Source organism: Ictalurus furcatus, chromosome 8 (genome assembly GCF_023375685.1).
Source record: "Ictalurus furcatus strain D&B chromosome 8, Billie_1.0, whole genome shotgun sequence".
NCBI classification, from domain to species: domain Eukaryota; kingdom Metazoa; phylum Chordata; class Actinopteri; order Siluriformes; family Ictaluridae; genus Ictalurus; species Ictalurus furcatus.
Genome location: NC_071262.1, coordinates 17,377,182 through 17,393,448, shown reverse-complemented (window position 1 = coordinate 17,393,448; position 16,267 = coordinate 17,377,182). Strand labels below are relative to the sequence as shown.

Genomic DNA, 16,267 nt, shown 5'->3' with positions numbered 1-16,267 from the left:
ATAAGTGTTTTTGAAAGAAAAGGTGATGTTACACAGTGGTAAACAGTGGACTGTCCCAACATTTTTGGAGTGTGCTGCAGTCATCAGATTTGAAATGAGTGTATAATGAGTGTACAAAAATAAATTAAATTCACATAGTAAAACATCAAATAATGTGCTAATAATGTGTTTTCAATATAGTACAGGGTGAACTGAATTTTCAAATGACTCTTTTTGCTTGTTTGTTGGTTTTCTGCATGTTCCATACTGTCCCAACTTTTTCGGAATTGGGGTTATATGAACTCCAGATAACCCCAATGTTCCCCGTCTCTTGGAACCAAAGCTGAATGTAGGTTCCAAAGGGAATGCTGGCCATTATTAATAGCATTTTAAAGTGTCATATGGTCACCACATGACATTGTGTTAAAGGTCTCACGTGTGTGTGTGTGTGTGTGTATATGAGCACAAGAAGGTATCCGGGTGTTAGGAAGGATGAAAACGGCATTTTTTATAAAAACTGCAGCTTTTATTTAACCCTTTTTCACAATACACTGACGTTCCATTCTGCTGGCTGAGTGTGGACTGGACTTGAATAAATCGACTTATTGGACATTTTCAATCAGTATAAACAAAGGAATTACTTTATCATCACAAGTCTGTTATAAGAATAATCAGGACACTGTTGGGTTTCTGTGTGTAGAGTATCATGACTCTGTGTTTAGCTGCTGGTGAGCAGGGTGATGGGAAATGGGAGGGGTGTGAGCCAACTGCTGGGCAAACAATTCACACATTTCCTAAAACCCTGAGTGTCTACTTTCATAACCACTACTGTGCAGTGTGACATCACAAATAAATTCAATGCTGAACACAGGCAACCCCCAAACAGGTGCAAATTCCAATTTTTGGCCTCTGGTAAAAAAGAGTTAAACAGTTAAAAGTGCCAAAATGGTTACTGAGGTTGAGGTTCAGGTTAGATACAGATGTAATAGCATACACTGAAAAAAACTGAACCTCAGAACAAACTTAAAAATTGCATCAACATATCGCAGGTATGTTTTTCTTTTTCTCAACTGAATAAATATTATATATATATATATATATATATATATATATATATATATATATATATATATATATATATATATATATGTTACATTTTGTATGTGACAACATACCACTTTTTCTTTTCTGATACTGAATCCTTGATTATGACTTCGTAGTTAAATCCCTTTCACACAGATATCACACTGTAAATACAATAAAGTGTAAATATAATCAAATCCTAACAAAAGTAACAACAGTCAAGTCTCTTTATATGTAAACATTTCCAGTTCCAAAAATACATTTCCTTTCCAAATCCAAATCCAACCTTTCCCATTGAGTATCAGATCAGTGCCAGCTGTAGTTCTAACAGGTGCTTAATTTTTGTTTCTTTTTTTTTCAGTTGAGAAAAAAAAAAAAAAAAAAACCTGCAGCAAGCTGACACAATTTTACTCTGATCCAAGGTTTCTTTTTCATTGTTGCATTAATTAGCTGCATTAATGATTATGTCAATGGAAGGTTCTCACAAGGATAGTAAGACAATTGTGTGTTCGTGTGTGTGTGTGTGTGTGTGTGTGTGTGTGTGTGTGCGTTGGTTCCAGGCTGGCTACTGATTTTCTTTAGCTTGTGTTGGCAGAATAAACATTAGCTGTGGAGACTCTCATTATGTAGAGTACACGATTTGGGCTGAAAGCCAGAAGGACCGAAATTGACCAGCTTTGACAGTGATCACTGATGGGTATGGAGGAGTCTCCTAGAGGTTTACACAAATCAATTTTCCCCCCTACTACACACAAACACACACATACACACACACACACACACACACACACACACACACACTAAAACACAAGCTAACGTATCGAGAGAGACCTGACCAATCTGGGTTATTTCAGCAATAAGAGTAGATTGTCACTGCTCAAATACGCACCGACGGCAAACGTGAGGGGGAGAGAAACTGAGTCACCCTCGTCAACGACATTTTCTTTATTGAGAGAGAGAGCGGGCTGACTTAAGCCAACCTGACTGCCTGATCTATGAATTAAACCCCTTGAGAGAAAACTGAGATGTTTTATAGAATATTTTAAAACCATGTACCACGAAATGCAATGTCTATCTCTAGAACATCTCCAAAGAAGAGCTTTTAATCCACACACACACTTGCGGTCTGACATTTGAATTCAAATTTATAACCATAGCTTACACTTTCATGTAATAATTGGCTTTTACAACTACTTTAAACAACAAACTGATAATATTCTAATCAAAATTCCAATCTCTTATTTATCTGACTCACATTAACACACACACAAACACACACACACACACACACAGCTAGATTCTGAAGCAGACCACCTTAAATATCAATCTCACACAAACCACCTTAAATCACTGGTCCTCCATCGCTAGTTGCCATGGCAACTGCAGAAGTCGTCTCTTTTTCAGGCTCTTTCATTCACCAAGTGTTTTATGTATATTTGAGAGCATGGATGAGTCTAAACATGACTGTGTTTGTGTGTGTGTATGTCGACGTGCATGTGTGAGAAAGTGTGAACATATGAACATATTCCTTCAGGATTTTGAAGATTTACTAACATGAAATGTGATACATTTGGTTGAAATAAATCACTGCTCCATATTACACAACAGGAAAACTGCAAGTCCAGCTTCAAACTGAAGCAAACATCCTCGACACAAAGAGAAATATGTATACAGTATTTAAAACAGACAGGCAGAAATGGTATATTTGATCAAATTGAGAACTATATAAACCCAGTAGACATTTGTGTTACAGCCTCGGGGAGGTGATAGCACTTTTTATGTGTCCGTCAGAATTTCATTAGTATATCTCATGTGTAAGTCACAATTCTTAAGCATAATCCTTAGATCACTTATCTTAGTAAGGTGTTGAGCCACCACAAGCCACCAGAACACCCTCAGTGCACCCTGACACAGATTTTATAAGTGGAGATAAACATTGTTCTTCAAAAGATTTTCGCTCTTTGGTATTTTGATGATGGTGGTGGAGAGCACTGTCTAACATGTCACTCCAAAATCTCCCCTAGGTGTTCAACTGTGTTGAGATCTGATGACTGCAAAGGCCAAAGCATATGATTTACATCATTGTCATCCCTATCAACACATTCAGTGATCACTGATTCAGTATTGTGCAAACAAAAGCCACACCTCCTTCACTGGGACTTGGACTGACAGATAAAGAGGCCACACCTCCTTCACTAGAACTGACAAGCTCAGAGGCCACGCCTCCTTCGCTAGAACTAGGACTGACAAGCTCAGAGGCCACACCTCCTTCACTAGATGTAGGACTGACAAGCTCAGAGACCATGCCTCTTTCACTAGAACGAAGACTGACAAGCTCAGAGGCCACACCTCCTCCACTAGAACTGACAGACTCAGAGGCCACGCCTCCTTCACTAGAACTAGGACTGACAAGCTCAGAGGTCACACCTCCTATACTAGAACTGACAAGCCCAGAGGCCATGCCTCCTTCACTAAACCTGACAAGTTAAGAGGCCACACCTCCTTCACTGGGGTTTGGACTGACAAGTCCAGACACCATGCCTCCTTCCCTGGGACTTGGACTGACAGGTACAGAGGCCATGCCCCTTTCATTAGAACTGACAAGCCCAGAGGCCACACCTCCTTCAGTAGAACTAAGAAGCTTAGAGGCCACACCTCTATCACTGGGACTGACAAGCTCAGAGACCATGCCCAACTGAGACTGCTAGGCACAAAGCACAAAGGCCACACCTCATTCATTAGACTTGACTGGCTCAGAGGCCATGCCTCCTTCACTGGGATTGACAGGCACAAAGGCTACGCCTCCTTCATATACCTCCTGACTGGTATAATGCCATGCCTCCTTCACAAGAACAGACAAGCACAGATGAACGCACACCTCACTGAGACTGATAAGACAAAAAAATCACACAATCCCAAAGGAAATCTGATAACCTTTAAAAAAAAATTATAATAGTGAAAAAGAAAGATGCCAGTGTGCTTTCAGCCTTACCGACGTGTCCATATGTATTCAGTTGCAAACTGAACTTCTGCCTGCTAGAACATACTGCACACAGAAAAGGAGACACCCTTAAAACCAGACATCACACTGGGTTGCACACAAACACGCTGGAGAAGGCTTTCAGCTGCTGAGAGAGGCAAAAAATAGATTGCTGCTATAATGGGGAGAGGAGTATTAGCAGTCAAGTCACACAGAAGCACTTAACAGACTGGTAGAAAGGGATATTGATTTTTTCTGGCCCTGATAAACTGCATTTCAACTAAGCAGAGGCTTTCAAACACAGAACTCAGTGATAACTAATAAACAAAGATATAAGAGCAAAGCCATGCGCAACCTCTACTGGAAATTTCTTAAGCATAAAGAGAGGAAACAAATGATCATGTCTATTTGTCTCTCCTGTTTGTTTTGTGCTTTTGAATCAATGGATCGACAACAGTACTAACAACATGTTCAATATTTTAAACTTTCAGTGAGGTGCACTCATCTGTTTTGTGCACGTGATGCTGCTGCATTAAAGGCATTTTAATGGGTTTTTTTCATGCATGAAAATTCATTTGATACACTGAAAAACCCTGAAATGTTACCAAAATCTCACAGGCTGCAAGATCTCTAGGTTCTAACCCATATACTGTATATACGTACAGGGTGTCCCAAAAGTCTCCATACTTAGGGGACTATGTTTGCCAGCACCATGTCGGTTATGCCTTCGTCAGTGGATGTTCGTGGATGTCCACTTCTCGGTTGGTCCACAACACTTCCAGGCTTTTTGAGTTTGTTAAGAAGTTTGGTAACAGTGTCATGTGGTTGCCATGTTTCCTGATAAAGTCTAATGCAATCTTGTGACAGCTTCCTGATCCAGCCACGAGAATGATTTCAATATGTTCTTCTTTTGACAAAGGCATTCTTAAAGGCTATCTGAAAAATATATATAATATAAACTATATATATATATATATATATATATATATATATATATATATATATATATATATATATATATATATAATATATATACACACATACAGTGGGAGAAAAAAGTATTTCACTACATATATTTCCGATGAGGTTATTCACATGACATTTTCAACAGACATCAGTATTAACTCAAGAAATCCAAACATATAAAGAATTCACAACATAAAGTCCATAAATAAAGTTCTGTGTAATTAAGTAGAATGACACCGGAAAAAAGTTTTGAACACGCTAAGAAAAAGCAGTTCTCCAAGGCAAGGTAAGGCAAGGAACCAGCTGAAATCTGTAAGTAGTTAGAAAGTAATTATACCTCATATCTGTGCAAATTAAGATCAGCTGGGTTAGTAAATTGATGGTCTATAAAAAGGCTTTTCGTTACCAAGGTGTCACACAAGAAACATCTCATGATGGGTAAAAGCAAAGAGCTCTCCCAAGACCTTCAGATCCTTATTGCTGTGAAACATATTGAAGGAATCGGATACAGACATACTTCAAAACTTCTGAATCCTCCAGTAAGCACCATTGGGGCCATTATCCGCAAGTGGAGGCAACATCACTCTGTCATCAACCGGCCACGCACAGAAGCTCCTCGCAGGATTTCTGACCAGGGAGTTAGAAGAATAGTCAGAAGAGTAGCCCAAGAGCCAAGGACCACTCAGAAAGTGCTCCAGAAACACTGGGAGGCAGCAGGTGCCATCGTCACAGAGAAAACAATAGGCAATGCACGCCACTGCTCACACTCACCCCGCAAGACTCTATTACTAAAGAAAAGGCATGTCAATGCTCATTTAAAGTTTGCTACAATTTGGACAAGCCTATGAAATACTGGGAGAGTGTAGTCTGGTCAGACGAGAGCAAAATTGAACTTTTTGGCTGTCATGCTACACACCATGTTTGGAGAAGAAATGGCACTGCACATCACCCTAAAAACACTATAACAACAGTGAAGTTTGGAGGTGGAGGCATCATGGTGTGGGGCTGTTTTTCATCACATGGTACTGCCAGACTTCATATAATTGAAGGAATGATGAATGGAGCCCTTTACCAAGAGATTCTTGAGAAGAATCTGCTGCCATCCACCAGAATGATGAAGATGAGACGTGGGTGGACTTCCAGAAAACAACGATCCAAAGCATACAGCAAAGGAAACTCTCAATTGGTTTCAGAGAAAAAAATCAAGGCGTTAGAATGGTCCAGTCAATCACCTGACTTGAATCCAATTGAACAAGATTTAAAGACAATATGTTTAGAAGAATGGGCCAAAATCACACCTGAATACTGCGGCCGATTAATTTCTTCATACAGGAACCATCTTGAATCTGTCATTACAAACAAAGGCTTCTCCACTAAGTATTAAATAAATTTCAGTTAATGTGTTCAATACTTTTTCCTGTGTCATTCCACTTTATTACACATAACTTTATTTATGGACTTTAATGTTTGGATTTCTTTATATGTGTGGATTTCTTGTGTTAATACCAAAGTCTGGTGAAAATGTCATGTGAATAACCTCATTGGAAATATATTTACTGAAAAAAAAAGTTTACGCGTTCAATACTTATTTCCCCCACTGTAGATTGATAGAGATAGATAGAGATATATTGATATAGAAACACTTGCAAAAGCAGTAGGTATTTCATATGCCTCTGAAAAGTTACTCATTAACGCATATTATTATGGGGAACTCAGCTCTGGTTAGGAATCTCAGAAGAACATGAAGTCAGGAATTGCAGACGAAGCACCACAATTAGTGGCAAATAGTGAGATATTGGAATACAAATGAATTTCATGGCACACCAAATAATGAATCCCAAATACCACACTATATGAATCAAATCAGTGTCTATCTACCAGGAAGTTAAACCATTAACCTTTTAACTACGCAAACTGTATCAGCTATACTCCACACTTAAAGTCGCCTTTTATTGTTGTTCTGGCTGACTTAACGTTTCCTCCACCAAAAATAAACTTTTAATGAGGCACCCGTACTTGTTCAGTAACCATCACTCTGAAGACGTCAACATCATGTTTTCTTCATTACAGCAGCAAACAGAAGTTCAGCTCCTTTTCACACAGTACATAGATATGCTTTACTATGCAATACGTGGTTTCTCTGTTGCGTTATGTATGACTTCTTGATTGGGGTGTTGTGTCCTCACATAGTGGAGAATTCCACCGGTGAAAGTATTGCCCCTGTTCGTCCGAGTCATCAACAACCAAAGAAGAACAACAAAAACAGTGAGACATAATGAGTCGAATATTCACTATCCTCTTGGCTATTTTGCCTGAACTTTCAGTGCATCCCTAGAGGCAAGCATCCATTTATTCATAAATTTGATAGCTCTGCATTGAGAAAGCAGGTACTTAGTGACATAGCCTAAACTAGCTAAATAAGGCTAAGGAACAATAAGCGTTCTGTTTTTTTATCAGCATTTATTTCGAACTGGTTAGTGTTTTTTGTCTCTCTGCAAACTTACTAAGCTCCTGAAAGGAAAATGTTAAGATGACTAGTGAAATGCGACAAATCTTTGATGCTATAGTGAACAAACAAGCTTAATATTAGCTAGCTAGGCTAAATTTGTAACACTTCCCTTCTTCACTCTGTGGCAGGCACATTGCAGTCCCCATACACACATAAACTACACACATATTGGGTATTGGTGTTTTTGTTCATTAACGCTTGTGCTTATAGCGTTCTGAAATTTGCTAGCTGACCGGTGCTAGCTGACAACGCATATTAGGAATTACTGAACAATACATAAACATTTTGAATAATTTATTTAGAATATACTGTTGTCGAAGCAAGTGATAGGAAGAATAATTGTGCAGTAGTGTTGTGTTACACAACGATCTTGTGACATGAATTAGGGCATAATCTGACAAACTGTCAACATGTTATCAATCCCTCCAGGATAAAACTCTGCAATATTCGCAGGAGCTTGCAATTTTTCAAAATTACCGCAGATTTTCCGCAGATTTGGGCCAAGACATATCAAGTGACGTCGTCACAACGCGTGTTCAGTCATGAATTCTGCAATTCACGTGCGTCGAACATGAGTACAGATAAAAGGTCTCATTTACCAACAAACATCACTGCGAAAGAACAATTTCGTGAAGTTGCAGTTTCACCAATTCAAGTAGTTTTCTGCAAAAAAAGGAGAAATGTTTCATCGCAAATAAAAAAAAAAGCTGCAGCAAAATCAAGCATTTTTCGCCACAACGATCACAAAAAAAAACTCTGTGAAATCCTACAAGGACTGTATTCTATTCATGTTTGACTATTAATACATTCTTAAATGCATTGCAACAGTTAGAATAAATATAAAATACAGTATGTTACCTTGCTATATTTGATCCACTTAAGCAAGCAGATATTTTTTCTAATTTATGTGTGCGCACTGTCCCTGATGGAGTACAGCAGTGTAGTAGTAGTATCGACTTCAGTTTTCTCTCATATAAGTACACCAGTGTATTCTGACTATTTGTAAAATGCCATTTTGTCTCAGGTGTAACAAGTGGGGCTTATTATATTTGTATGAACTGCTGGTTTTCTAAGAAGCTTTTTTTATAGTAAGAGGAGCTGTCCCCTTATTATATTTATATACAAGTTACATTTGAAAAAAATGGACAGTTTCTGTGTAGTTAATACATCATTAATTTTTCACTAAAATGTCACAATATTACAGGAAATATATAAATACAAAAATTATATAGGTGTGTGTGTGTGTGTATGTATGTATGTGTGTGTGTGTGTATATATATATATATATATATATATATATATATATATATATATACATACATACATACACATACATACACCATACACACACATCTATATATACACTTTTTTAAGTCTATATATATATAAATATATATATAAACGTTTACATATGTAGACTTTAAAAAGTCAAGATATACGTACCTGAACCCCAACTAAATTTCATTTACATTTATTCATTTAGCAGATACTTTTATCCAAAGCGACTTACAAATGAGGAAATACAAGCAAAGTGATATATCAAGCGGAGAACAATACAAGTAGTGCTACCATACAAGATCTTTTAATTGAGTTCTAGAAAAATACTAAGTTGATACAGGTGTATGTACAGAAGACGTTCTATAACAGGTCAGAAACCTCTTAACGGTCACATTATACTTGTTTATGTAATTGTTATGTGTAACTAAACAGGTACCACAGACACTCCATTTATAGTGAAACTGTCTACCTGGGCTCTGTGTGTTTATAGTTTAGTTAGATATAGCCTTGTTTACTTCTGCTTTGGCAGATTCTGAACCTGAAGGAAACCTATACAGACACAGGGAGAACATCTGAAACTCCACACAGACCGTAACCTGAGATCAGGATCGAACTGGGAACCCTGGAGATGCAAGACTTTGTGTTTCTAAGCTTGTTCTCTTTGTTTTCACGTGTAAACAAATCCCCATGGTCCGTGTGCACACATGTCTTGGTTCAATTCTTGTCACATTATTTGAAAGCCTGTTATTGTGGCATGACATCGGCAGCCATTTCTGCCTGAAAAATCAGATCACTATTATAACATGTCTCTAAAGGCACATGAGATTGAGAACTTGATTGTTGTTTGTGAAGGTGGATGAATATTCATCTCATTTACAGGTGTGTCAGACATTGAAACTACCTGTCCATCTTCAAATGAGTTTTTGTGTGTCAAAAGGGATTTTTTTTTAAAATCACTGTTAGATGCAGCATTGGTGGCAAGACAAAGCTTCGTCAAAGAAAGCTGCAGCATTTCAGGATGAAGTGAAGCTATTTGTTGAGGAGACATCAGACAGAATAATGCTTCATTATCAGTGAGCATCCTCTTAACTGGGTTGGAGATTAATAGACGTAACCATTCAATCACATATAAAGGAGAGGGTTTGCTGTAATTACAGCAAATCTTTACTCAAGCAGATGAGCAGTGAAATGACAGAATGACAGCCTGGCAAGACTTCGCTGCTTGTGTTCTGAACTCAAACACTGACGGTGTAAAGATTCAAATTTAACATCTCAACAGCAGTTTGACCAAACAATAGCCAAACACAAACACGGGAGCAAAATGATGTGATGTAAAGAGACAGAATCAAATCTCACGGCCGAAACATTGGCCAGTGACTTGCTGACTTTTTGTCTAGCGCACAAACACAATGCAATACATGAGAACCTTTCCCTAAAGAGGATAATAAACATATAATAATTGTTTACCGTAGTCTGTATTAATGCACTTACCTAGCTTAGTAACTCACCATATGTTATAACATTGCATCACATATCACTATAGTTAGGTTTCTGGGTAACAAAACAAGAAACTGAGCAGCACACTGGACTAGCTAATAAATCCGACCACCATTTTGATAAGTAAAATATCGTAAAATAGCAAAAGAAGCTCTGACCAATGCTTTTGCAGAATGCGAGCTAGAAGAAAAAAAGCAATTCCAGCTTCTAGCTATGAATGTTTTAGTGTTGTAATGTTCATTTGTTTTGTTTTTTTTAATAAATAACAGTGTTACGGATGCTATAAAATGCTGCGATAAAAGGTATCAAATGCAAACTTTGTCCCCAACCTTAACCTTTGTATATTTTCATACTTCAGCTGTTGAACTACTGCTCAGTATTTTCAGGTAAAATTATCATCCTTTTGCAGCAAAACAGACTCTCAGTTCCATACTTGTGAGGACCTCAATAACTCCCTTTAACACTAAGACAAACCCTACACTGTCTCTGCTGCAAAGTCCATTATGATCCTAATACTAATAGTACACAAGTTCTTTGCTCAGGTAAAAATGCAGCTACTCTACTATATAAACATTCTGGTAGAAGTACAGAAGGAAAGATTCACAAAAAGAAAACGACACCTGTCTCAAATCACACACAGATCTTAGTTACTGATGGAACCAAGGCACGTGGGAAAACATTAGCTAAGGCAGACTAACAACAACTTTATTCCTAATGTCTCAAATGTTAGCTAGCATGATACTAGCTCTTATGGTACAAACTAGCAGAATGGCAATATCTAGCTGTGACAATACTGTACAAAATGCCTTGATAAATACTGTACATATCATATGTATAAACAGGTAGCTTACAGTGATAGGTAATAGATCTCATTCTTGTTGTCACATCTGTTAATGTTTATATTTAATTTAGATCAACTGCTTGAAGATGTCCAATCCTAAAAAAGTTAACTTAAGATGTTAAAACATCAGTCCATACAGGATTTCACTCCGTTTTGTTTTTTTTTTTTTGGGTAATTGTTGCGGACAAAATTGCTTTATTTAGCTGCAGCATTTTTCAAAATTTGTGATGCAACAAAGTTTTTTGTGCTTAACTACTTCGCAATTGCACAAAATTTTTTTGCATGGGCTTTCACAATGATGTTTGTTGGGAAATGAGACCTTTTAGCTGTACTCATGTTAGACGCACAAGAATCGAAGAGGGCTTTGGCCGAATGCGCGGCATGATGATGTCATAGGACGCATCTTGACTCAAATCTGCGGAAAATCTTGAAAAATTGCGAGTTCCTCCGAATATTGTGTAGTTTTGCACTTTTTTTTGCGTTAATTACTGCAATCGCAAAATCGCTAAATCCTGGAGGGACTGAGAAATATTTATCGAATCTATAACTTTTTCTCTCTATCTCTCTATCTAATCTAGTTATACATTTCTACATTTCTTTTGTAAAGAGCATTAGGTAGAAGAAAAACTCAAGTAAAGATAGAAAAAACAACAAGCTTAAGTATAGTAACAGCCTCTGACTCTAACTTGGCCACCATCTATAAACACCAAGATAACTCAATCGTTTCGTGGAAAAACCTTAAAATACTATGCACAGTTTCACTTCTTGGAATTGCATGCATTCACTATTCTTATACGCACACACACACACACACACACACACACACACGAGTACACTTACCGTCATCTTCACATTCCTCTGGTGGTTTGGCCTTCTTGGCTAATCGAGGATCAAGCCATGATGTTGTTTTGGTATTGTGACTAAGAAGAAATGGGAGGGGGAAAAAAAGAGAAAAAGTTGGATGTACTCCTGACTGTGTGCTGAAGTATTTACTGCTTGATTTTCCTCCAGCTCTTCTGGGATTATAACACAAATGAAGATTTATACCAACGTGATGGTACTCCACCTCCTTCTGCAATACAGCTGCTATATGTGACTCCATCAGCACACAGCTACTCAGGGTGATAAAGCGTTTGCCCGAGTGGTAATAAGTATACAATGAGAAAGATTCAAGATATCCCACAAGGCCATTGGCGCAGAGGGTGGGAGAGTTTCAGTTAACAGAATAGCAATCAATAATTTTAATGAGTCTCTTGCCTCCCATTAAAAGGGGAATAGAGGAGGAGAAGGATGAAAACATCTCTCTCTCTCTTTTTTCCCTATTCACTCACTCTGCTAGTCTTTATTCTGTCTTGTCTCTGAAACCAATGTAAGCTTCATTCATCAGTATGATACATCTAAACCTCAATATGATCTGTTGTCCCAATTCATGGCCGAACCCACACACACAAAATAAAAGAGTTGCAATTTAATTAACTTCAATAAATAAAAATGCTGAATGTTTTAGGTTCTTACTTATGCACATGAATAATTCATACATCCATGACACCATGCAAAAAGAGGCTATGCTAATTTCTCCACATAATTCATGGCGCTGCACAGACGCTCTCCATTACCCAACAGTGTGTGTCTCCATATGCTCGGTGTCTTAGTTTGAAGCATGCTTTAAAGTGCACTTGACTCACTCAATGAAGTAGACTTCTCCTTTCTCTGTATAGGCCATTTCCCAGTTGTCGGGTAGCGGCCCGAGCTCGTCGTTGCCCTGTGAGTCGGCCGGGGATTTTGGGGCATCGTGTTCCTCTTCAGGAGCGTCTGTGCCTGTCAGGGTGGGTGTCTCGGTGGGGCACGACTGCGGGGGCACGTCGCCTGACGCATCAGTGCTCTTGTCTTCGTGCTCACTTGATTCTATAGGGGAGAAATGGCGTATATTTAAAGCAGAGGTGACGTTATGACCAAAGTGATTATTTCAACACAAATTTAAAGAAGACATTAAAGTTAAGGACAATAAAACGATGCAACACACAGGCTGGTTGGAGTTGCTCGGGACCACAAGAGTATGTGGAGGTCCACACCTAAAACATGGTTAATAGATAGTTAATAGATAAACCCAGAGAAGAGGAGTCTCAGTTACTGTGTTTGTATTTTTCCCCAGTCATATTATACAAGATGCACAATCGTACAGCTGCATTTAAAGCTTGAAAAAACTTCAGTGGTCCCAAAAACTATCCAAATCTATTAAGGTCTATCTTTTGGGAAACATGTAAATATCTTAAGTTGCTTCTGAAGGGCAGTACTAAATGAAAAAAATCTTTCAATAAAAGAACGTAAATTATTTTTCATTTAAATGATTATTAAGTGTTTTTCATTTAGTACTGCCCTTCAGAAGCCACATAAGATATTTACGTTTCCCACAAGACAAAATAATAACAATTTACACCGATCATCCTGTTCAAAAGTTTGCACACCCCTGGCTCTTAATGTAACATGTTCCCTTCCTGAGCATCAGTGAATGTTTGCACCTTTTGTAACAGTCATGTACGAGTCCCTCAGTTGTCCTCACAGTGAAAAGATGGATCTCAGCATCATATAGTCACTGTTGGAAAGGGGTCAAATATGCAGAATACGCTGGAAATATAAAGCATGTGCTGGACCTGGAGGATTTTTCTGAAGAACAGTGGGCAGTTTAACTTCTCAGGACAAACAAAGGACTCATGAACAACTATCACAAAACATAAACACAGACGCTGATCATCCAGATAACGAGACACAGTATTAAGAACCAAGCGTATGTAAACTTTTGACCTGCTTCATTTGTGTAAATTCAGCTATTATTGTGTTTTGTGGACTATATGTAAACATCTGTTATGTGAAATAGCTTATTCAGGCCAGTATTAAATAAACAACAAAATGCAATTTTTATGATATTATTATTATTATTTTAATTATAAACATGCTGCAGATTCAGATGACTGTGTAGCTGCGTCTGTCTTATGCATACAATGTACATACTGTAACCCAGAGGTTCTCAACCTTTTCTAATTAAAGCACCCCCTATCATGTGGCATGCACCACCCCCCCCCCCTTGCTTTTGTGTTTTTTAACTTGGTTTTTTAACTTAAAATTACTTTCCATAAGTTTTATGATTTTTAGAATAACTTTTATGATTTCTATGAAACTATATAACGGACAGTTATGGAACATGAATGATCAAAAATGTTTCTGAACACTATAACTACTTTGAACAAGAGAACTAGGCTGTAATAATGTGGACTATTTTACATGTAAAACATGTTGCATTACACTCGTCTTGCATTTTAAAAACATCACATATGAATGATGTAAATTGGGACGAAGGACGCGTCTCGTTATCCATGATATTGTTAAATCAATCAGTCAGACACCTGCGCTTGCTTATTTTTACTTTCATGTCTATGTGTTATGTGCTATGTGTCTAATGGGATTACTCTCAGCCCCTCACTGAACAGAGCAGACGCAGAGAGAGGTGAGAGTGCAGCGGGAAAGCAAGACCTCACACTTGCAGGACAGGACTGGGGAAATTTGGAAAGTTGCTAAGGTTTGTCCAAAAAGTCTTTGATTTGACTTGATTTGTTGTTAGGCACAAGGAAATAAAAAGTCACTAAAGGGGTCTGAAAAGTCGCTAAGTTGGCTACACTGGTCTGCACTGGCAGCTAGATAAAAGACAAATAAGCTCCGCCTCTCCCCAGCAAAAAGAAAATGCAGAGGGAGAGAGAACATGGGTTTTTCATTTATGCACATTCTATTTGAAAAGCAATAAAATACACCGAGTATCCAAATGATGCCCTGTCTGTTTTTTTCTTGAAAACAATCTGCGCCCCTCCTTCTGATCCCCTGGGTTGAGAACCACTGTTCTAACCAAAACAGTGAGAAAGTCTAGAATAGCAAGGAGCAACATATTCTACAAAACAGTCACAAATCTGTATTTGCAGTTAATCAATATAGAGCCCTGTGCTGAAAGCTGTGTAGGAATAAAGGATAGTCGACATCACATACTACTGAAGGCAAAAAAAAGAAAGAAAAAAAAGTGGCTCACTGTATCAGTAGACTGAATTTCAATGTCAAAAACACGGCCCTTTAGATGTACTGAGAAAGCTCTGTGTGTGTTCAAAACACTTTCGAGAAAGACTTCAAGTTTGAACTTGCAGGCACTTAATTCAGACTGAGACACAAAGAGGACTCCATATTTCAGTGGAGTGTCATGGGTCAGACAATATCGACATAAACATCACATCCACCAAAAAAGAAAAGAAAAACAAAAATAACAATGTGAGCTAAGTGAAGAGTTCTCTCATTTCCTTGCAACACTATTAGACCAACCCAGTCTCCCCTCAACATTCTACCACAAGTATATGTTGCATATCAACTAGGGATGAGACTGTGAGGAAATTTTCCCACTGGTTAATTGACATGTGACAACACCGGTAATACCGGTATCACCAGGGGCGTGGGAGCTTTCCCCCCTCGCTCACGAATGCCTGTGCGGCCACTGCTTGAATGGTGGGTTCACTATTATTCATAATGAAAAACACAACAATGACAAAACAGTACAATGACAAACTCGCTTATATTAAACCAAATCTAACGCCATCGTCTTGTCAGTCAGCTCGCCTCACTCTCGTCACGAGATAAATGAAATCTGACTCCTGTTGTTCTGTGCTGTGACTCGTGTGACTGTGCTGAATTGAGCAGTATGTAGCGTCCGTTCTCTAACTTAACTAAATGATTTTTATTACTATAAAAAGGCAAAATGACAGTGGGGGCGGTGCCGCGGCGGCAAGTGATGTTATCGGTGTGTGGCCCCAACGCGGTAACACGCCTAATATCAACATCACAAACATTCACTCAATTGTTCCGTAGGTAATTTAACCAAGGCCACCTCTACCACTACGCTCTTTGAATAAGTTCAATATGTAATAAATCATTTTACAGCTTTTCTATACATATTGAGTGTAGCTCACGTCACACATAAGGTTTGTGCTTTTCACAACATGATCAGACTTACTTCTCTGCAAACACAACTGTTAACAGGGTATAGTAACATGGGTGTTTTCAAACTGCATAAAGATTATAGTTTTAAATCATTCCCTCCAGGATT

The 16,267-nt window shown here is 38.2% G+C and overlaps 1 protein-coding gene across 3 annotated transcripts in view; it reads right to left on the bottom strand.

Annotated features, from left to right (window-relative positions):
- The window catches only part of magi2b (membrane associated guanylate kinase, WW and PDZ domain containing 2b), a 169,955-nt gene that overhangs the window by 67,790 nt on the left and 85,898 nt on the right, over positions 1 to 16,267 (bottom strand). For all 3 annotated transcript variants that reach the window (XM_053631159.1, XM_053631160.1, XM_053631162.1), the window contains 2 exons: positions 12,819 to 13,038; positions 11,974 to 12,053 (listed from right to left, as the gene is read on the bottom strand). In XM_053631159.1, coding sequence (XP_053487134.1) covers positions 11,974 to 12,053; positions 12,819 to 13,038 — 300 coding nt within the window. The remainder of the gene's footprint in view (positions 1 to 11,973; positions 12,054 to 12,818; positions 13,039 to 16,267) is intronic.